The 24,318-nt window shown below is 37.4% G+C and overlaps 1 protein-coding gene across 3 annotated transcripts in view; it reads left to right on the top strand.

Annotated features, from left to right (window-relative positions):
• Positions 1 to 24,318, top strand: part of CSMD3 (CUB and Sushi multiple domains 3) — a 684,352-nt gene that overhangs the window by 479,998 nt on the left and 180,036 nt on the right. For all 3 annotated transcript variants that reach the window (XM_074577705.1, XM_074577704.1, XM_074577703.1), the window contains one exon: positions 3,485 to 3,679. In XM_074577705.1, coding sequence (XP_074433806.1) covers positions 3,485 to 3,679 — 195 coding nt within the window. The remainder of the gene's footprint in view (positions 1 to 3,484; positions 3,680 to 24,318) is intronic.

Below are 24,318 nucleotides of genomic sequence, written 5' to 3'. Positions count from 1 at the left end.
AATCTCAGACCTTAGCCATGTCTTGGGTCTGGTCTGTAATCATGTTTGTGTTGGGTTTCATTCTTCCCTTCCATCCTCCCTTCGTTTCTATTTTATAATGGAGGAAAAGCTTATTAGTTCTCATAAGTGCTCTGGAGAATAATTATAGAATGTTTGCTGTAGTTAGGTATGTCTGTAATATTCTCTCTAAGCAGCTTATTATGGCTTTGTTTTCTTTGAGACTTAGGGATGGAGTAGTAAATCATCAAATTCTGGACAAAGCACCTGTTTCTTTTGGCTTCCAATGTTGTTTTCCATGCACTAAGACACTAGTTTTCTAGAGGATTTTGGCATTGTTACCTTATGTTAGCCAGCAGAGACTTCCTTGTTGAACTTGAGATTGCAGCAGCAATCACTACCTGTTTTCAGCTTGCATTTCAGAAGCCTTAATTGATCCAGCAGTATGCCAAAGTTATCAGAGAAGTAATTGCTGTTTTTCTTGAAGCTTGTTGCAAAATTTTATTATGGGCAAGATGACTTTACACCTAGCATGCACAGCCAAGAATATAGTGTTATTGTAACTCAAATCTTAACTGCCTAATGAAACAATTATTTTTTGTCCATGCTTGATTGTCACAGAAAATATTTTTAAAAATACTACTACAGAAAAAAAAAGTCTTCATAATAATACAGCTAAAATTGTAGCACAAGCACTCTCCAGCATTTTCTTTGATGTTCTGCTAAACCTGCCAGTACCCTTCTGTGTTGTCAGTATTCTTGGGAAAGAAAGGGGAGGGCTGCAGGGGTCATCAATGTCTTGATTTCTTCAATTGGAGCAATATGACATTGATGGTGAAGCACTTTGGCTCTTGACTCCTGGGAGCACTTCTATTTTATTTTTATAATTTGCTAATACTAATAATTCTAATACTAATAATTCTAATACTAATAATTCTTATTTGTATTGCTAATACTAATAATTAATAAGTATTGCTAATACTAATAATTCTTATTTGCTCTTTTTTTCACTGGTTCTCAGCTAGACCTGATGAATCCTTTCACCACATTTGATTTCATTTTTCATATATTGTAGTGTGGTATACTGACTTTTTCTTTACAAGTTCACTGAGCAGCTACTTCAGGTTGCCAAATGTAGTTTGAAGTTGTTAAGTATTTCAGGCTTTATTTTTCAGAGTAGTTATTAAGAAACAGTATTTCTATAGTGACATTGTTACTGTTTAGTCAGCAACTTCAGGAGTCTGTCACAACTGTACTTTTGGGGAAAAGAAAATTACAGGGTTGTAATTTTTCCCTAGAGAAAATTTGTGCTGTGACAGATCGTGTCTTTCCTCAGTTTTTGATTTATGCACCAGACATCGTAGATTACTTTATCTTCTTAATTCCTCATATAATACTAATATCCACTTTATCCAAGGTTCTGCTAGACTTCTGAAACATGGAGTTCTTATCATAAACTCAAGAATGGTGATCTCACAATATCAGTTGTATATCAATACAAATATATCAATATCAGTTCAGTAAGAGGAAAAAATAATGTTGCTATTGTCAAAATGTTAGCTACAATCCTAAAAAACAATTGATCCTATTTTTTTTTTTTTTAAATTGGAGAGTTTGGACTTGAAAAAATCTTCAGTTTACTCTAAGTTCTGCCAGACTTCTCCAGTGACTGTGGGTGGCTTACATAATAATTATTAACATCTATGTGATATCTTAGAGATTTTCTAGTAAATTGTATCTCTTAACTTCTGATTGTCCACCCCAATTTTTTGAGTGTTACAAAAGTTTTAGCCTTTTTTTTCTCTGATGTCTCATTGTATTTTGAAGCCTTGCTGTTCAGAAAAGGAGAGGGATGTTACAGGCACCACACTACAACTGCCTAACTGAAACAATGTGGATATCAAATACCTGTTCTTAATAATTAAGTATGTGATGTAAATATTGCTTGTAATTTTACTGCTTTTCATATCAGAAGCATGTTTTGTAGATTAGATATGCAAATCCTAATGAATTGTTAACCACATTAAGAGATCTTCACACTCTTTTGTAAAATATGAAGTTGAAATTTCAAAGGAATCATTCTGTGTTTCCATCACAAATGTAAATATACTTTTAGTGTTTTGTAATGTAATTCTTCTTCTCCTCTCAGAAATATTACAACACAAAAATGGCCTTAGGGAGTCAAACAAACAATCTCCTTACTTCATTAGCTTGTCTCTAATAATGAGCAATAGCTGATATATGGCTAAACTATATAAAAGTCAAATATATAATAGTTTGTCCCTATTTGTAAGTTTTCAGAAACTTCAGCTTAGGGACTGCCTAAGATCCGGATGAGGTGTCTTGGTATTCAAGGCTTTTGAATAACCTTCCAGGACTTTCAAAGCTCATATAGTCTTTTGGCAACTGTACGTACATGTAGCAGAAAGTTCCACAGTGCAAATAGGCCTGGTGAAAACCACCTCTTTTGATTTATTAGAAAGTTGGCACCGATCTTGCAGAAAGTGAATGTGTTCCCTATTGATCTTCTCCGCAACACCCTTAAATGGTAAAGAAGAAAATTTGAAATTTCTGTCTTCTACCTGATAAAATAAATTACTCCAGACTCCATCCTGCATAGCACAAAATCGTCTGCTTCATTCCAGCTTCTACCATTTCCTAATATATTTACTGTTTTTTCATTAATGAAAAACATTGCAAATTTTTCCAAAATATTTACCTTTTCCCCCTTCTGCATAGTAATGTTGTTAATTAGAAGTGCCGAGTGGTTATTTTTGTGCAGTTTGTTATGTCTTTGATATTAAACACACCAGTATTCACATTATAGAATGAAGAGGGAACCAAAGATAAGAGCATATACATATGTTTGAATTTATTACAATTATTTTGAAACAAATAGCTATAAATAACAAAAAAAGAGATAAATTTCAGGAATATTTTCATGCTTTGTTCTCCAGTAAGGAAAGAAAAGCTATATGAAAATATATCACACAGTGTGCATGGATATAGTTATTCATTTGGGGCTTATTACTTTTGAAGAAATTCTTGTTTACGTGCTTTTTATTTTGTCACAAAGTACTTATATTGGTTTCCCCCACTTACCAGTTTTCAGACCACAGATTTTAAAACTAGGATGTGCCTTGTCTACTTGGACAGTATCTACAGATCTAACTTCATCTAACTATATAACTACATCACTGGTCACACTGAATTCTGGAAAAATAGTTCTTACAATGGAGGTCTATAGGAATTATCTAGGAAAAATATAGGAGACATGGTTTTGGTCATTATATAGTAAGTTGTATAGTTTTTAAAATGAAGGAGAGAGAACACTTGACATAGAATGGAAGGATTCTTAAAAAAAAAAAAAAAAAGTAACATTATGTGTCTACAGGGTGCTCAAAGAAGACATTGAGAGAAGTCCAGAAAAGATTTGTAATGTTTTTGATTATATTCAGAATTATGTCTTCATTTGTTTCCTCTATAGCAAAGCTTCGTGAGTCTTGCTTTGATCCTGGAAATATAATGAATGGAACAAGACTTGGGATGGATTATAAACTGGGGTCAACCGTCACGTATTACTGTGATGCAGGTTATGTTCTTCAAGGATATTCTACATTAACATGTATCATGGGAGATGATGGAAGACCTGGATGGAACAGAGCCCTGCCCAGTTGTCATGGTAAGAGCAGTTTTTCATTTATTATAGTTGCTGTTATTATTCTGGCTTTGTCATATGGAAGAAAGAGATACAAAGCAATTTTAATAAATTTATCTTCTCGGATAAAGCCCTTTTCAGTGATATATTTAATAAAAATAACATATTTAATAACTGAAGATAAATATTGTTTTTAATAACATTGGGTAGGTGATGGTACAAGTGAATATTGCAGATAGAAGATAACAGCAATGTTGTCCTCTCTGCCTACCTGTTATATTGAATTAGCAAATTTACAGCGAAGTATACAGATAAATACCACATATATGTATTTAAATAGAGCATTAAGTATTACTTGGTATTCTGGATGTCATAATATATGTTTGGGTTTTTTTGTTATTATTGGTTTTTAAACCACATAGATTAAATATTTGTATATACAATATTACACTATTTAACGTGTTGGAAATATGGTCTCTAGAAAAATTCAGCCTTGAATTACACCAAAGATCCAATCATTCAAACTTTTATGGATATGAATTTCAGTTGAATTTTACTGGCTTTAGTTATATTGCCACTGACTATCTCAAGTCAGTGAGAGATAGTTGCTGACTATCTAAGAAAAGATTCAATTTTTGTTATACTAGTTTGGTGTGAATTCTTACCAGCCATTGATAGCCACTTCAGAAAAAAAAAAAAAACAACAAAACAAAACCAAAACCAAAAAAGCAAAAAACAACAAACCAAACCAGAAAAAAACCATATAAATTGTCAACTATAAAGAATAATCGAAACACCGTATCACTGAACACCAAACTTTAGTGGCAGCAAATTGGAAAACTTGCCCTAGAAAACTTTTGGAAGTGTGTTCAAACTTTTAGACTCTGTGCAATGGAAGTCAAAAGTCTCTTCCTCATTTTAAAATGAGATATGAATGTTGTTTTCTAGAGAAAAGCCGGTGAGGAAGGTTGTTGTGTATAAAAGGAGAAAGATTTTCTTCTTTTAGGAGGTGTTTTTCATGGGTAATGAAAGATAAAGAATTTCTTTATTAAAGATGCAAGAATTGTGTCTATTCATGCCACTTATAATCTATTTAGCACTCTTCCAGTGCTGTCCATTTTAACAGTCCCTAAAGGGAGAGTGTTTTGCTTGGAATGACTGCCATTTTAATAAAAGGAAAAAAAAATGTCTTATAATAGAAGGGGTAGTGCAATTGTTGCAATTAGTATGGATATTTTAACTGAATAGTAGAATCTCAACAGAGGATAGAGTACCATCTCTATAACCATTCTGAATAACCTGACATAGCTTAAGACATACTCCTGAGAGATGGTAGATGAGTTTGAATAGACCACAAAGACACAGGAGTTATGGGTCTTACATGTTCTAAGGTCTAGCCTTTTCAGGTAAAATGAGGGAAAAAATACATTCTCCATTCAGAATTAAAAAGAAAATGGAGGTCATGCCTCCATTATATTGAAAGGGCAACTGTTTGGGACGGCTTTAAGCATTCTCTGAAATTTCTAGTACACCAAGCCCCATAAGAAATCTTTGTTGAGGAACACTGATGTTCTGGGTCTGGTCAGGCTTCAGCATGAACTGACTGATGAATTTCTCAGTCTGTCAAATCTTGCTTTCTTGTGAATGTGCAAAACTAGAAAATATGAGTGTCTACAGACCCAGAGAGTCAATAACTGATGATTTTAGAGTTAGATAAAAGCTAATGAGGCTTTCAGAATCATAGAGAACTAGTTTTCCAAAATCTATTCAGTGCTTAAAGCTGATGTTTTTTGCAATTTTACTTGTACGCACTAAATATTTTTTATGGCCTAGTCCTGTGTGCATCAGGCATGACTTGCATTTGGTCGAAATCATTTAAAATGACCTTGGTCCTCTCTAATAAGTGTGGGAAGTGAACCAAATCATTGACTTCATTCTTTTATGAACACATGCAAAGATTATCCAGGCTAATATGCTAAGCTATTTGGCATTTCATGGTGGATGTTAAGAACAAGATATAATTAACATATGCAGATGCAATATTCCTATGACAGAGATGATGATTAATGATTTCTCTTAGCTCTACCAACTATAGTTAATTTTAATTTTTTTGTAGCAAACAACAATTGCTTACAGAATAACAAAAAAGCTCTGTTGTGGAAAATCACATTTATGACTGAGTGTAAAAGCCTCGTTCCTACCAGAAGAAATAATTTATTGATCACTAAAAATATTGCTACATTTCATTACAGTCTGTTGTTTAATCATTGGAAATATTTGAATCCAGGCTTTAAAATATCTCCATCTGAAAGATATATCTAACAATCTCAAATGTTGTCATGAAATGACCATGATTAATTATCATTTTTTTTGTTAGCAAAACATCAATACTCAAAATATTCGTATGTACTCTTTGCCCTTTTTCTAAAAGAAAATGAAAAAAAGTCCTGGGATTGCTCACAGAGCAATTATATACCCTGATATTTAAAATAGAAACATTCTTAATTGCAACAAAAAATCTTAGTTCCCAGTCTTATGTATACAATTGCATACTATAACAGTGGTCGTTTAGTGATTAAAGACCATGCTAAAAACCATATGCATATGCATTATCAGAAGGAGAGAGGACCTTGAACATGTCCACTGTTAGACGGCCTGGAGGATAATTCGCATTATTAGGAGCTGGGAAAAGCTCCTAATAAGCTCCTTCTCCTGGGAAAAGGCCTGCAGCCTCATCTTCTTCCAAAGAAATGTTTTCCTGAAAAGCTGAAATATCAAAGGAAGATCCTGTTCTTTGCTTTGGCTATGACAGTAGCTCTTGGTTTAATTTGTGGTAATTCATATTTTTCTGTATGATTTTTTACTTTCTGTTTGTATTGACTTCATAGAATCATAGAATGGTTTGGGTTGGAAAGGACCTTAAAGATTGTCTAGTTCCAAACCCTCTGCCATGGGCAGGGACACCTTCCACTAAACCAGGTTGCTCAAAGCCCCATCCAGCCTGGCCTTGAACACTTCCAAGGATGGGTGATCCACAAATTCTCTGGGCAACCTGTTCCAGTGCCTCACCACTCTTACAGTAAAAAATGTCTTCCTAATATCTAATCGAAATCTTCTTTCAGTTTGAAACTGTTACCCCTCGTCCTATCACTCCACTCCCTGATAAAGAGTCTCTCCCCATCTTTCCTCTAGCCCCCCTTTGAGTACTGAAAGACTGCTATAAGGCGTCCCCGGCGCCTCCTCTTCTGCAGGCTGAACAACCTTAATTCTCCCAGCGTGTCTTCACAGGAGAGGTGCCGTCTGATCATCTTTATGGCCCTCTTCTGGACTCGCTGCAACAGGTCCATGTACTTACGTTGGGGGCCCCAGAGCTGGATGCAGTACTCCAGGTGGGGTCTCACCAGAGCAGAGTAGAGGGGAAGAATAACCTTTCTCAACCTGCTGGCCACGCATCTTCTGACGTAGCTCAGGATGCGGTTGGCTTTTTGGGCTCCGGGCGTACATTTCTGGCTCATGTTGAGCTTCTCATTAACCAACACCCCAAGTCTTTCTCCTCAGGGCTGCTCTCAAGCCATTCTCCACGCAGCTTTTGTGTCTGCTTGGGATTGCCCCAACTCGCATGGAAGACCTTGCATTTCCACTTGTTGAACTTCATGAGGTTTGCATGTGTCTGCCTCTCAAGCCTGTGAAGTTCCCTCTGGATGGCATCCCTTGCCTCCAGTGTGTTGACCGCACCACATAGCTTGGTGTTGTTGGCAAACTTGCTGAGGGTGCAGTCAATCCCACTGTCAACATTACCGACAAAGATGTTAAACATCACCGATCCCGATACAAACCCCCAAGGAACTCCACTCATCACTGGTCTCTACTTGGGCATCGAGCTATTCAGCACAACTCTTTGAGTGTGACCATCCAGCCAATTCCATATCCATCGAGTGGTCCATCCCTCAAATACATGTCTCTGCAATTTAGAGACTAGGATGTCATGCAGGATAGTGTCAAATGTTTGCATAAGTCCAGGGAGATGATGTCAGTTGCTCTTCCCTATCCACCAATGCTGTAATGCCATCATAGAAGGCTTCCAAATTTGTGAGAAGTGATTTGCCCTTAGTGAAGGCATGTTGGTTGTCACCAATCACCTCCTTTTTTTCCATGTGCCTTAGTATAGTTTCCAGGAGGATCTGCTCCATGATCTTGCTGTGATCTTGCCATGATCTCTCACAGAATCGAGACTGATGGCCTGTAGTTTCCTGGGTCTTCCTTTTCTCCATTTTAAAAATGGGGGCTATGTTTCCCCTTTTCCAGTCAATGTGAACTTCTCTGGACTGCCAAGACTTCTCAAATATGATGGCTAGTGACTTAGCAACTTCATCTGCCAGTTCCCTCAGGACCCTTGGATGCATCTCATCAGGTCCCATGGATTTGTGCACGTATCGTCACAGCTATTTGAGGTAGCTCAGATCAGGTGTATATCTGAAAATGTTCGGGGTGGAAGATTCCACAGGAAAGCTTAATCTTACAATTTATTGTTTTGGAATACATTAAACGTTGACAGCTTTTTCATCAATCATTCAATATTGATAGCTTATTCAGAGGCTCTATAGGTCACATTTTCATGCACTTTTTACATGGTGAAGCTATGATTCTAATGTGTTTATTACATGCTGGTGTGGTCTTATGAAACCATGGATTTAGTCAGCCAATTGTTTCCATGATAAATCATAGTCAGAATGAGTACAAAGACAAATTTCAAGAAAAATTAAAGAAAACGATCATTTTCACCATTATTGACAGTATTATAAAGAATTGAGAATGTTCTTGTCATAGGCAAACATAGAAGTCTAGAAGACAGAAAACTAAGGCACATCAGGCTAAAGTACTTCCTTGGTTTAATTTTATTTAAGATAGATAAGTAAAGACAAGGCTGAGTTTCTAGGTAATTAATTTACATTTCTTAAACATACTCAAGTATCTTAAAAGAACAATCAGATAGAACTGGCATGTGATGGTCTATTTTATATATGTAAGAATCAGGGCTTTTTTGTGTTTATAGCATTTTGGATGTAAAGATTTTGATCAAAGCAGTTAGAACTTTCATTAGCATTTTTTTCCTATTCTGTGTTTTTGGAGTACAAGTGTAGAATGCTTGATTATATTCACTAATCCTCAACTGTTGTAGATAAGCAATTAAAAAGAAGATTTAATAAATACCGAAGAGTTGTTAGAAGCCTAACAATCATTAACTTCCATCTCATCTGTGGTATTTAACATTTTCATCTTTATTACAAAAGCAACCAAAAAAAAAAAAAATTAGACAAAACTGCTTGTTTTTAATAGACAGAACAGATTGAATTAATATATAAAATGTAACTGAGATCAGGATCAAACATTATTACAGGGATACTGTGGGTGGATAGTAGTAAATGTATTTTGGGTTGGCTACAGTTACTGCTCATTGATGGTTTTTGTTAAAAACACTTATATTTAAGTCCTTTTTAATTATTTCATGAATTTAACATGCCAGGTTACTATTTGCTTTTGCAGTTCTCTGCAAGAGGCTTGTTGCTCAATATGATCAATTTGCTTTAAAATAATGTATCAGTGGCAGAGAATTAAACCTGCAGTAAACACATTGTCTTAGAATCATAGAATCATAGAATCATAGAACTGTTAGGGTTGGAAGGGACCTTAAAGATCATCTAGTTCCAACCCCCCTGCCATGGGCAGGGACATCTCCCACTAGATCAGGTTGCTCAGAGCCCCGTCCAGCCTGGCCTTAAAAACTTCCAGGGATGGGGCTTCCACCACCTCTCTGGGCAACCTGTTCCAGTGTCTCACCACCCTCATGGTGAAGAACTTCTTCCTAACGTCCAGTCGGAATCGTCCCATCTCTAGTTTTAATCCATTCCCTCTAGTCCTACCATTACCCGACATCCTAAAAAAGTCCCTCACCAGCTTTCTTGTAGGCCCCCTTAAGATACTGGTAGGCCACTATAAGGTCTCCTCAGAGCCTTCTTTTCTCCAGACTGAACAACCCCAACTCTCTCAGTCTGTCTTCACAGGAGAGGTGCTCCAGCCCTCTGATCATCCTCGTGGCCCTTCTCTGGACACGTTCCAGCACGTCCATCTCTCTCTTGTAGTAGGGGCTCCAGAATTGGATGCAGTACTCCAGGTGGGGTCTCACGAGAGTGGAGTAGAGGGGCAGAATCACCTCCCTCGGCCTGCTGGCAGCACTTCTCCTGATGCAGCCCAGGATACGATTGGCTTTCTGGGACGCTAGTGCACACTGATGGCTCATGTTGAGCCTCTCATCTACCAGCACCCCCAAGTCCTTTTCTTCAGGGCTGCTCTCAAGCCAGTTGCTGCCCAGCCTATATCGGCGCTTGGGATTGCCCCGACCCGGATGGAGGACCCTGCACTTGGCCTTGTTGAACTTCATGAGGTTGGCATGGGCCCACCTCTCCAGCCTGTCAAGGTCCCTCTGGATGGCATCCCTTCCCTACAGCGTGTCAGCCGCCCCACACAGCTTGGTGTTGTCGACAAACTTGCTGAGGGTGCCCTCTATGCCACCGTCCATGTCACTGACGAAGATGTTAAACTAGACTGGTCCCAGTACTGATCCTTGAGGGACTCCGCTTGTCACTGGCCTCCACTTGGACATGGACCCATTGACAGCCACTCTTTGGGTGCAGCCGTCAAGCCAGTTCTTTATCCACTGAATTGTCAGTCCATCAAACCCATATTTTATCAGCTTGGAGACCAGGATGCCATGTGGGACAGTGTCAAAGGCTTTGCTCAGGTCCAGGTAAATGACTGTCAGTTGCTCTTCCCTTGTCTGTTGATGTTGTGACCTTTTCATAGAAGGCCACCAGGTTTGTCAGGCATGAGTTGCCCTTGGTGAAGCCGTGTTGATTGTACCCAGTCACCTCTTTGTTATTCTTCTGCCTCAGCAGTGCCTCCAGGAGGATCTGCTCCATAATCTTACCAGGCACGGAGGTGAGACTGACTGGTCTGTAGTTTCCTGGTTCCTCCTTCTTTCCCTTCTTGAAAATGGGGATTATGTTTCCCCTTTTCCAGTCAGTGGGGACTTCACCATACTGCCATGACTTTTGGAATATAATAGAGAGCGGTTTAGCAACCTCATCCACCAGTTCCTTCAGTACCTTTGGGTGTATCCCATCAGGTCCCATGGACTCGTTCACTTTCAGGTTCATCAGATGGTCACGAACCTGATCTTCACTTACAATGGGCAGTTCTTTCCAACCCCTGTCATTGTCTTTTGTGACTCCAGAAGTGTGGCTGGAGCCCTTGCCAGTGAAGACTGAGGAAATGAAGTAGTTGAGAACCTTGGCCTTCTCCATATCACTTGCCACCAGTTCTCCCGTTTCCTTTCTGAGGGGGCCCACACCCTCCCTAGCCTTCTTCTTACCATTAATGTACCTATAGAAATTTTTGCTGTTTCCCTTGATCTCCTTGGCTAGATTTAATTCTAACTGAGCTTTAGCTTTTCTCACCAGGTCTCTTGCTGTTTGGACAGCTTCCTTATATGCCCCCCATTCTAGCTGTCCTTTCTTCCACTCCTTATAAAGTTTCTTTTTGTGTGACAGTGTGTCCAGGCGCTCCCTGTTCATCCAGGCAGGTCTCCTAGCATACTTTCCTGCCTTCCTCTTTGTCAGTATAGTTTGCTTCTGGATTTGGAGAAGGTGATCCTTGAATACTGACCAGCTGTCCTGGGCCCCCCTTCCCTCTAGAGCATTGTCCCACGACACTTTGGCCAGCAGATCCCTGAAGAGATCAAAGTCTGCGTGCCTAAAGTCTTCATACTTCAGAGGTGACAGAGGACTGAATGAGATAGAAAAGAAGGAGAGATACAGTGAGGATACAAAGCCAGGATGGCATATAATCACTAAAGAAGAATTCTTGCAGAATCTGAAATTCTCAGAAGTCCAATGTCTATATTTCTCATGTTAGGAAAGGGCCTCAGCCAGAAACTCTGAGGATGTCATGAGTTTAAATGGTTGGTATTTATGGTATAAAGAGTGGAATGAAGGCATTGAGGGAGTTACTGTGTATTGGAGTGCAAAGACCAACCTTTGTCAGCATTCCATTAAGGTAGTAAAAGTACTAAAGGCATTAAAATACAAGGAAGAGGTGGCATAAGTGATACTGCAATTGTAGTTATCCATTTAACCTCCTCTTGAAGCATGACCCTTTCATTTAAAACAAATTTATCCATACTCATTTTACATCGGAATTATGACTAGCTACATGGTATTACAGACTGAGATTCATTAATTACCATGACCACATGAACAAGCTGTGCCAACTGCTCTTGGATTTTCAGTATTGAAGGGTCATTCCAGCTAGATTTCTTCACTGTCTATTTCAGAACATTCATACAATGTATAACTGTTACTTTTCTAATATTTTGCACTGTTATCATGCACTGTCATGCTTGCACAACATCTTTGAGTAGGTAATGAATTCAACTTCAGGACATTTACACCATAAAACAAGAAGACAAGATTGATGCTTTTCTTTTGAAATTACTCAGTAGTTCCCTTAAATCTTTATAAATAAAATCTGTGAAACCAGTAGTGGGAAGAAAAGAAAAAAAAAAAACAACCAAAGAAAACCCAACATAGTCCCCTGCAGTGGATGTGTTTATGATACTGTGCAATGTCACCAATTACTGTTTTAATTTTGCATAACTTCGTGTTTAAAATTGTGAAGAATGAAATGACACATGAGCAGAGGCAAGATGAAGTGTGTAAAGAGGGAAGAGTTGTCCTTTAAGGTAATAATAATTATATTTATTATTAGAAAGTGTAGTATAGTGTACATATGTATAAAAGTATTAAACAATTATTATTAATTAATTTTTGTGTGTGAAAGTATTATACCGTTATAAGTAATAAACTGATGGGGTATTTCTGTTAAAAAAAAAAAAAAAAAAGTAATTTCAGACTGAAAAATCTAACATTGAAAAGTTAGACAATGACAGAATTAAATCTGCCATGTACATGAGGGTGTGTTTGGAACACCTTCAACTGTAGTTTATATACTCCCGTGGTTGGGAGAGGGCATCAGTTGTTTCGTTTTGATCCAGTGATGATAAAGAGTTGCTTGTGTTTGAAGTCACCATATGAAGGGCCACTATTTAATTTATTACAAAATTTGAAAGTCTGTAAGCAATGAGTCAGGCAATTGCAGAAGGCACAGGGTATTCTTGCAACTAATGAAGTTAAATGTTACTGTGAATGAGACTCTGTTGTGTTTTATATTTCCAAAGTAATGTTCAGTTTAACTAGTTAAGCAGCATGCTTTACCTAAAGTTGTCATATGCTGGCTACTTACAAAGCATTTCTCTTTTTCTTTTTGCCCAGAATAAGACATCTGTTTTATAGAATCACATAAACCGTGACCTGAGTACTTAGAATTAGAATTGAAATCAATTAGGATTTGAATATGTAAAATGGTACTCAAGTGCTACGTACTCTGAAAAGTGAGTTCTTAATAGACAGACTTGAAAAGGCAATTGAAGGACTTTTGAAGAAAATATAAAGGATTTTATTTTATTGTGACTGAAATATCTTCTGAATACTAAAGTTTTGTTTCCAATATTCTGCTGTCTGTTTTTACAAATATATGCCCACTGCTTTACCATTCCAAGCTTTCCTCCCAATATAGTCAGTGGAGAGAGAGAGGTTTCTTAAAAGGTCACCAAAGGGGATTGAAAGAGCTTGTTAGAAAGGTGTATTTTTCTGTTTGAATCTGGACTGCATGAACAGGATTTACTGTGCTTGCATGCTTGGTAGGGCATGACTTAGAGCAGCAACGTAGGAAATAGTAGATATAGTGAAATATCTGAATAGACTGTGTGGAAGCAATACTGCTTGAGATTAAAGCATACAGCAAACACTGTTTTTGAGGGATTGTAGGGTTACTTTTTGTGTGTGTGTGTAAAAATTTATCAGTTAGAAGATTCCTGAGAAAGTAAAAAAGTAGGCATCTAGGTCTGTGTGTACCTTAACCTGTAAACCTCACACTACAGGCACTTCTCTGTATGAACGCATTCATTACTCCAGCTCCATGGAAATTAGACTATAGTACACCAAGAGCTCTCAAGTCAAAAAGAGAAAGCTAATTTGCACCTAATGGATTTGACAGTAGTTGAGTTGAGATTTCGTTATCAGTATATACTTCTTGGAGATAGTGGGCTGTATACTTCTTGGAGATAGTTTACTGTAAAGTACCCAAATGGTTTTGAGAATAAGGAACAAAAATAAGATTTTTCTATATGCCCACCTGGAGTACTGTGTCCATCTCTGGAGTTCTCAGCACGGGAAAGACATAGATCTGTTAGATTGGATCCAGAGGAGGGCGACAAAAATGATCGGAGGGATGGAGCACCTCTCCTATGAGGACAGGCTGAGAGAGTTGTGATTATGCAGCCTGGAGGAGAGAAGGCTGGGAGACCTTATTGTGGCCTTTCAGTACTTAAAGGGGGCCTACAGGAAAGATCAAGACAAACTTTTTAGCAGGGCCTGTTGCGATAGGACAAGGGGTAATGATTTTAAACTAAAAGAGTGTAGATTTAGACTAGATATGAGGAAGAAATCCTTTACAATGAGGATGGTGAAACACTGGAACAGATTGCCCAGAGAGGTAGTAGATGCGCCACCCTTGGAAACATTCAAGGTCAAGTTGGACGGGGCTCTGAGCAACCTGATCTAGTTGAAAATGTCCCTGCTTATCACAGGGGAGGTTGGACTAGATGACCTTTAAAGGTCATCTTTCTATCTAAAACCTTTCTATGATTCTATGGATATGCAGATAGCTGGTATTTTGCTAGAAAACCCACGGTTTTTGGAAAATGTGATTAAGTTAAAATATCAGCTTTTCTTAAAGCTGTTCTTCCCTTCATGTCAGAAAGTTTGAAAATGTTGCTGGAATGAACTATGAAGGTTAATAATTCTAGAAATTTGGAAAAGAATTAAAAATAAATACAGACAGATACATATACCCACACCAAGCATTACTTTGGATGTCTCACCTTTTCCATATACATTCGGAATTCATAATATGGACTTAAAATGTCCATTGAATGATAAATACTGTGTGTAATTATTCCAAGCTTTCATTTAAAAAGTACTAATGTAATATAATAGTAAATAAAGCATAAGAAATGAAGAATAGTAGTTAATTACAATGACCTCATTAAAATCAGCTGCCAGAGAATCCTAATTTCCAAGGTATTTAAGGGATTAGGTAAATGGAGTGCACCATAAAACCTGGTACTTCATCTTCTGTTGAACTAAATCTGCTGCCAATTTTTAGATGCATAGTTTAATGAAGGAAATGTTAGAAAGAAGGAGAAATAGTTTAAGCTATGTAAACTTTGATTTTTTTAGCCTTAATTATTTATATTCTTTACTACAAAAAATGTATCTGAAATTAAACTGTGTGTATCCAAACCATAGGTTTAAATATTGCTTAGATGCAACTGTTAGTTTGAATAAACATCATGAATAGGCAAGGAAAATGTAACGGGGAACTTCAGTATTATTGAGCATAGCACAGGAATCATAAAATATGTAAATTAACTGGCAAACAGTTTTTAATTTATTTGTAAATAAAAGCATGCAGAAAGCACATGAAAATGCAGAATAAAGTTCGTGGTTTTTTTTATTTAGAATATTAAACACTGACATTTGTTTATTTGCTTTGAATATGTAAATTTTCCAGTAGAAGATTGAAAAATGTTATTATTCCTCAAAAAAAAGGTTCATCACGTGTCTTGAGGTGGAGAGAAAAACAGCTTTTAGCACTAGTTCAAGTAAATATATACTAGTTTCTCTGTTAAGTGTTAACATGATAGGTATATATTTTTCTTTGAAGATTTTTTAGAACAGACAAGATGGCTGCAGGCTGCAGGACATTCTGCTCCTAGAGGAGAAAAAAAAAAAAAATCCCTACCATTTATTCACACAGATAAGCAAATATTTATTTTCCAGAGATCGCAAGACACTGAGGTAGGATAGGATTATGTAGTATCACTTAGTGATCAGGGTAAGTCAATTAATTAATAACTGGATTTAAAGAAACTAATCCAGTCATCTGCACTGGCTATACCTGATAAATATGCATGTTTCTAACTTAACCTCAGGCAGCAGTCTAAAGGTCCTCGCTCTTGTCTAATAAGACTTCAGTAACACACTCAATTGGAAGAAGATTTATTAGGTGGGATATGTTAGTGGTTACATGTATAAGACTCATATTTCATTCTTTGCACAAGTTTTGTGATCTTCACATTGACTGTCACAGTGGGAACTAGGGGAGGGTTCTGTGGAATAGAAAAACCTGCAATTAAGAGACTGCATTGTTTTAAAATGGAATTCAGTTTTCTTTTTGTTCTTGACTGGGCCACATATAGAAGTTACTCAATCTACCATAGGAATGGTAAGCAAGATCATCATCCAGCTTAAAGAGGATAGCCGTCTCTTTTAGAATCTCATGTTTTTTGATGTTTCACTCAGAATCAGCATGCATAACAGCTTTTTGCTGATCTCACACTTTCTTGAAGGAACAGTATCTTCCTCAACAAATCTTTACTTCTAGTTTTTAGGTATTCACTAGGACCTTTTTACTATATATTTCTTTTTTATATCCTGAAGTTTAGCTGAGTACTAACAGAAGTAAATATAATGAATTACAACTCTAACACACATTTATGTACTCCAACGACCACAGAAGTTGTTTTGTTTTTATGCATTTAAAAGGTTACATTTCCTTATCTGTTGTACTGCACTTCATTTTATATTTTTATATTGTTTTTGATACTTAGTTACTGACTAAGTTGGTAGTTTAAAGCTTTACTTATGTAGCATGCCAGGAAATAGACTGTTTTGGTTCACGGGTGAATTTTTAACAAAAGTTATATTCAGACATTAAGCTATAATTAGAGTTACAGTTGAGAGCACATATAAGTAACTGAAGGTCAGAGAACATTACAGTGATATTTTAATTATCCCCAGTTCAAATATTAGTGATTCAGTTAACATCTTTTTCTTTCAACATTAAGATAAAAGTATCAAAGGAATAGAGAAACAGCTGGCCTAAAGCAGAGCCGATTTTCTCAATGAGAGTAAATGCGACAATAATGTGCTCTGAATGTATCCAAAGTGTCAACAATGCACCCAAATTGGACACCCTGGGAGGAAGGGAAGAGAAAAAAGTAAAAGTAATTTTGACTTTATATTGGGAGCTATATCAAACTGAGGAAGTTCATTGAAATGAATTTGAAGAAAACAGCAAAAGGTAAGTATTTACCGGTGACCTGGAAATAGTGTAGAAATACCATTTTAGAGTCTCATCAATCAGAATTAAAATATAAAAGGATCACTAAAAGAGGTGGTGAAACAACGAAGTCAGGAATCTAATAGAAATTAAAATATCTATTCCAGGAACAGGAAATGATGTTCAAAGAAGGGTAGTTGAAAGTGTGGCCAGCAGAGTTTTGAGAAACAACTTTAGAACATGTGAACTTAATCTAACCACTAATACACTTTTTCAAAGATGAGAAAAGTAGGAAACGTATTAAAGTGCCAACAGAAGTTCAAGGCCAAAAATGAATTCAAGGACAATGCCATTGCAGGAAAGCTAAGTAAATTATATTTTATATTATGTTATGTTATGTTATGTTATGTTATGTTATGTTATGTTATGTTATGTTATGCTATCCTATGCTTTGCTATGTTACGTTACTGACATAACCAGAGAAGTCATGCATTAGAACCATTCCCTTGTCTCTACAGAACTGTGTCAAAATGGAAGCAGCTATAGAAGAGATGTTAAAGAACATCAATAAACAGAACCATAGCAAGTTGCTAGGACGAGACAGTCATTTCTGCGGAGTTCTGAAACAGCCTACATATATATGAAGTGTTTGAGTACAAATATTGACCTTAAGGTTACATTAGCCTTTCTATCAAAGTAGTGGAAGGTGATGAACATGTAAAAAATCTTCCATGATGAGCAATCAACCAATTTCCACACTTAGAAAATTGGTAGAGATTATAAAAAAGGACAGAACTGGGAGATGCATGGTTAAACATGTTGAAGAAAAATCAATATAACTTTTGAAGAGGAATGTGGAGCTTCACGGGAAATCTCAGAGCTCAACAAGCATATGAATGAACTTAACAACAGTTGATACCATATAACTGAATTTTTTAAAACCTTTGACAGATTTCCATGGAAAAAGGTTAATTTTTAAAGGACATGTAATACAATACAATTGAAAGTTGTTGGTGTGATGGTGGGTTTTCTGTTATTTACAAAAAAAAACCCCAAAAAACCCAAGAAGCTACAATAAAGGAAGGTTACCACAAAGACTGCATACATATTTGTGTTAGGAACTGTGTCATCCAATACAACTTCACATAAAATTGAGATGACAAAGCTCACAGATATCCCAAAATTATACTGTGTAATCAAATCTATGGTCAAATGCACAAGGGATAATCCTCAATACTGTGTGACTAGTAAAATGTGCATCAATTTCACTTTTGTTAAGTGCAGGATAAATGCTTATAGAAGAAATAACCCTAAGCATAGGCATGTGATGATACAAAATTAGCTTTTAGTAGTTAGGTAAATTACCTTGAAATCATTATGCCTAATCCTTTGCAGATTAGTAAAATTCTAGCAGGATTATACTTAAAGAATATTTTTTTTCCTTTTTAGAGCATCCTAGCCCATAAGATACATTCAGATGAGTCAGTATTAACACTAGAACAAATAAATATAACATGAAAGTGATGTTTGCCTCTTGTCTTCAGATACAGAAGAGTCTGTTTCTCAGAGCTCAGGGTTTGAGAAAAATAAAACTGAAATTTTCAAATGTAATCTTTATTACAAGGAAACAAAACAGTCTTTGATTGTTGAGAAATGCAGTTAAAAATACCTTTAATCAGCTGAATCAAAGTGCCTTAAATCTATCTTTCTGATACTGAGAAATAAAACTGTACCTTATACCTTCTTCAACTCAGTGATTTGAGATGCAGCAAGTAAGATTCTCTGGGTTGCTGGTCACTACAGAATCCCAGTGATACAAGTAAACAACCTGTGAAGGTCTTTCAGACACACAAATTTTGGCAACCTTGCTTTGTTTTTGTCTTATAGCATCCCTAAGGATTAAGACTTTCCTCAAAGGCCTGTGAACCCAGGCATTAGGGGAATTAACGGGGAAAGAAGACGACTTCCCTTGGGTTGAGGAGGATTGAGTGAGGGATCAATTAGATCAATTAGATAGTCACAAGTCCATGGGCCCCGATGGCATGCACCCACGAGTGCTGAGGGAGCTGGCGGAAGTCATTGCTGGGCCGGTCTCCATCATCTCTGAAAGGTCATGGACAACAGGTGAGGTGCCTGAGGACTGGAGGAAAGCCAATGTCACTCCAGTCTTCAAAAAAGGCAAGAAGGAGGAGCCAGGGAACTACAGGCCTGTCAGCCTCACCTCCATCCCTGGAAAGATGATGGAACAGCTCGTTCTGGGTGTCATCTCAAGGCATGTGGAGGAAAAGAAAGCTATCAGAAGTACTCAACATGGATTCACCAAGGGGAAATCATGTCTGACTAGTCTGATAGCCTTCTATGATGGCATGACTGGATGGATAGATGAGGGGAGGGCGGTAGATGTGGTCTACCTTGACTTAAGCAAGGCGTTCGACACAGTCTCCCACAGCATCCTCATAGGGAAGCTTAGGAAGAGTGGGCTTGATGAATGGACAGTAAGGTGGATAGATAACTGGTTGAGAGACAGAGCTCAGAGGGTAGTGATTAGGAGCACAGAGTCTAGTTGGAGGTCAGTGACGAGTGGTGATCCCCAGGGGTCAGTACTGGGTCCAGTCCTCTTCAATATATTCACCTGGATGAGGGGATAGAGTGCACCCTCAGCAAGTTTGCTGATGACACAAAGCTGGGGGGGGTGTCTGACACACCAGAAGGCTGTGCCGCCATACAGAGAGACCCGGACAGGCTGGAGAGTTGGGCAAGGAGGAACCTTATGAAATTCAATAAGGGCAAGTGTAGGGTGCTGCACCTGGGGAGGAATAACCCCATGCACCAGGACAGGTTGGGGGCTGACCTGCTGGAGAGCAGCCCATCCAAAAGAGACCTGGGAGTCCTGGAGGACAACAGGATGACCATGAGCCAGCAATGTGCCTTTGTGGCCAAAAAGGCCAATGGCATCCTGGGGTGCGTCAAGAAGAGTGTGGCCAGCAGGTGGAGGGAGGTCATCCTCCCCCTCTACTCTGCCTTGGTGAGGCCACATCTGGAGTACTGTGTCCAGTTCTGGGCTCCCCGGCTCAAGAAGGAAAAGGAACTGCTGGAGAAGGTGCAGCAGAGAGCTACCAAGATGATTAGGGGACTGGAACACCTCTCTTATGAAGAAAGGCTGAGGGATTTGGGTCTCTTCAGTCTGGAAAAAAAACGGCTGAGGGGTGATCTCATCAACACTTCTAAATACTTAAAGGGAGGGTGTCAGGAGGATGAGGCCAGGCTCTTTTCAGTGGTGCCCGGCAACAGGACAAGAGGTAACGGGCACAATCTTGAGCATAGGAAGTTCCACCTAAACATGAGGAGGAACTTCTTTCCTTTGAGGGTGGCAGAGCACTAGAACAGGCTGCCCAGAGAGGTGGTGGAGTCTCCAACTCTGGAGACATTCAAAACCCACCTGGACGCGTTCCTGTTTAACCTGCTGTAGGTGACCCTGCTCTGGCAGGGGGGTTGGACTAGGTGATCTCCAGAGGTCCCTTCCAACCCTATGATTCTATGATTCTGTGAATAACATAATTCAAAGACTACTAAAAATCTTAGGAAAAAATAGCTGCAATGATTCCTTTTCTTCAGAGAGTGGATACTTGTTTTTTTCTGTATCCGTTCAATACTGGGTTTTAACAGAATTATTAAAGATACCTGTAATTAAATATTTAATTGTGGACAGTTTAACTTCCATAGACTAGTCTTGGGCATGTTCAGAAGTGAAGGCTGTTAAATAAACACTTTCAAATGCAAAAACTGTTACGTTGTTTCAGTGTACTCTAAAGAGGATAGTGATTTTCTAACTTTTGCTTTGTGTGGGTAACATAGGTATTCCCCTGTATTGCAATCTAGCAACTCAACTGAAGTTAGAATGATGTTTCAGTTATCAGACTAAAATCTACAGTCACTATTCATGACAGAAATCATGTTACTTTTAACAACTCTTTTTCTTAAACCAATCAAAAATCAATCAAATAAAAAATCAAAAATACCAATCAAGTATTAGATTTAACAGGGCTCAAAAGGAAATAGTTTCTTTCTGAATTTTTAAAGCATTTCTAACCAGTACAGTTCATTGCATGTAACATATTGAATTAATTTTGTATTTAAAATACAAGGAATCAAAAGGAAGGTTAAGGAAATCAAAAGGAAGGTTAAGTAAAAGAAGATTTTAGGTATCCCCAAAAATAATTGAAGATGGACTTAAAATTTTATTAAAAATATTTATGGACATAGCAGACATAGACAGGATGTTCATCTGAATGTGTGTTTACACTTACAAGATTACATTACTGCTGTTGACATAATCAGCTCTGAAAGAAAGTTGATCTTTGGAGTCTGATGAAAACTGTGAATCTGGGGTCTTTCCAAGTTTTGTTGTCATCTCTATATAAACTTGGAACAGAAACTGTCAGGACTGTGTAATTTTAAACCATGGCCTCCATCTTTTTTGTGTATTTCTTCCTCTCCTTCCTAGTCTATCTGCTCTCCTAGAGATTTGCTTTCCTCATGCATGCCCAAAACTTGACTTGCAATGGATATGCATAGAAAATTAGAAATATAATTGTTGTCATCTTGCTTTAAATGTAAGCAATCACTGAAGAGTGCATCCAGGCAGGTTTTGAATCTCTCCAGAGAAGGAGACTCCACAACCTCACTGAGCAGCCTGTTCCAGTGCTCCGTCATGCTCAAAGTCAAGACATTTTTCCTCATGTTGAGATGGAACTTCCTGTGTTCCCGTTTGTGCACAATGCCCCATGTCCTGTCACTGGGCACCGTTGAAAAGAGTCTGGCCCTGTCCTTTTGACACCTGCCCCCTAGATACTTCTAAGTTACTTAACAATTTTCCCAAATTGAGTCTGTTTTGTCTGTGGTGGTAATTGGTGAGTGATCTCTTCCTGTCCTTCTCAACCCACCTCAACCCATGAATATATTTTTTTCCCCTGTCCAACTGAGGAGGGGAAGTGATAGAATGATTTGATGGGCACCTGGTGTCTACCCAATGTCAGGCCACCACAATAAAAATGGCCATTCTTAGTCTTACATTATGTAAAACTGTAACCAGGGGTTGAAGTGTCTTAACATGTGCTGACAGGCTACATTGTTATTCAATATCAAGCAGAGACTTTACTGGTCATGTCAGAGTAATGTAACTGGCCTTTACAGAAATGGTATTTCTTTTGTACATAGAACCACTTCCACCAGGTGTAGCAAAAGCAGTCTCGATTTGTGAGTTTTGTGGGTAATTTTATTTTTTGTCTGTTTGCTTGTTTTAAAGGGCAGTCTTGTATTATTATTCTATTTCGTATTTAAATTGGTACTCGTGCTCATAACTGTTCATTCTATAGACCAGTTATTTTGACTACTGTTTGTTTTACTATTAACAGTTGTTTCTTAGCCTGATTTTCTTTCCTGTGTTTCAGAAGTTGGGTACTGGTTCCTTACTTTCTGGAATGAATGAATGATTTTTGTTTGCTTCTAATGTGAATGTGATTGTACTTATGGATTTATTTGTTTGTTTGTTTTTGTTTGTTTGTTGTTTCTTTTTTTCTCCCTCACTGATACTAATCTGATACTTCCTCATCTTCTTCAACATATTGGTTAGTAGCTGGAATCTAGAGTTCTCCAGAGTGGGGTTAATAGTATGTGTTTTTCCCTCTACTGAGCATAGAGAGTGCATAGATGACTAGAAAGTTGTGTATTAGAAACCTAGAATTAAGAAATGTGAATCTGTGTCCTCATCTACAATAACCTTAAAAGACATTTCTCTTGTAATTTGAGAGAGACAGACACATACACATGTCTATCCTGAATACTACAGGATAAGATGAATCAGCCTCTGGGGAAATATATTTCTTTTTAAGTTTTTTTCTTTACACATACATGTCTAAAAGTAGCAATGTTTTGCTCCTGTTCTTTGCTTGGCTTATTTGTGTTTCAGTATATTTCTTTTTCTCTCGGTTGTATTATTGAATTGTCATATTTAATTTACTACTGCTTTGAGAATGACCCTATGTAAACCTCGAATTAAATCAGGTATTTAAGTAGTTGAACTGAGATGGCTGTTCTTACTGTTTGTATTTTAATATATTTTTCCCTTTTAACCACAGAACTGTGTTTGTTAGAGTTAATATTGTTTTGGGTATACATTGGCATTTTATTCTCTAGGAAACTTACTTGTTTGACTTTTTTCTCTTAAGAACAGTTTGGTATAGCAAATCGATATTTACTTTCTAGGTATGAATCCACTGGTAAATTTAACTACCTACAAGTCCAGTTGAAAATTGAAAGGGGGAATCACTTAAAGAAGAGAGTTTGAAAAGTGGGGACTTCTGTCATCTTAAAATTAATTTAAAAGTCTGTGTTGCAAACATAAACAATAATGATGGCAAAGAAACCTGAGATTGAGCAGATTACAGTGACTGGTTAATTTATCATTAGTTGTAAGATCTCAAATTTAAAATTATATTCATTAATTGTTACTGTAGTTTCCTTACAAACTAACAATGTGTGCACATACTCAAAACATTAGAAATCATTTGGAAACCAAGTGATCATCAATCACTTGGAAACCTGAGGAATTACAGAGTTTTCTTATGTATTGTAATAATATTCTCGTATAATTCAAGAAAAAGCTTATCCTTTGTAGCAGCTATGATTCCCTGCTACTGTAAGAAAACCCATTTGGGTAAAGGGACATTCTAGACACATGCAGATGGGCAGCATACAACAACGTCAAGGCTTCTTGGATAGGTAATACACTCATTACAGCCTCCTCACCCCTAAATTAATCTTGTTATCCAAACAAGATTCAGGAGATGATACCACTTACCAGCTTTCTAGTAATAAGTAGATTCTTGGTTTTGTGCAGTTCTAAGTGAACTCATAATGTTAGCGAGTTCTAAGAAAGCTCATAATTTTTACTTTAATCTTCACATTTTATAGGTTTCTCCTTCTATGTAATGAAAAGATGTTTTAAGTACGTCCTTGTCCACTAAGGTTATGGAAAAAAAATATTCTCAGTGAGACCTCAGCTGCATTGTCTATCGAATTACTTAGAAGCAGTCATCATGCTCTTTGTCACATAATAGGAATGATTCTTTCTTAAACCAAATAAGTAAGGAAATATAATTTAGATATAAAGAGTGCACAGGTGAATAAACAGATAATATAGAAGCTACATGGCCTCTAAAAAAAGAAGAAAAAGGCTCTGATTGGAAGGGGTGATTATATCTCGTGAAGAGGTCTGTAAATCCTTACCATTCTTTCATTCATACTTTCTCATGAGCCAATGTCTCAGTTCTGTTGTAGCTAAAAATGTGTTCTGTTAATCTCTG

Source organism: Larus michahellis, chromosome 2, assembly GCF_964199755.1.
Source record: "Larus michahellis chromosome 2, bLarMic1.1, whole genome shotgun sequence".
In the NCBI taxonomy this organism is placed as follows: domain Eukaryota; kingdom Metazoa; phylum Chordata; class Aves; order Charadriiformes; family Laridae; genus Larus; species Larus michahellis.
This window is presented reverse-complemented; position numbering and strand designations above follow the sequence as displayed.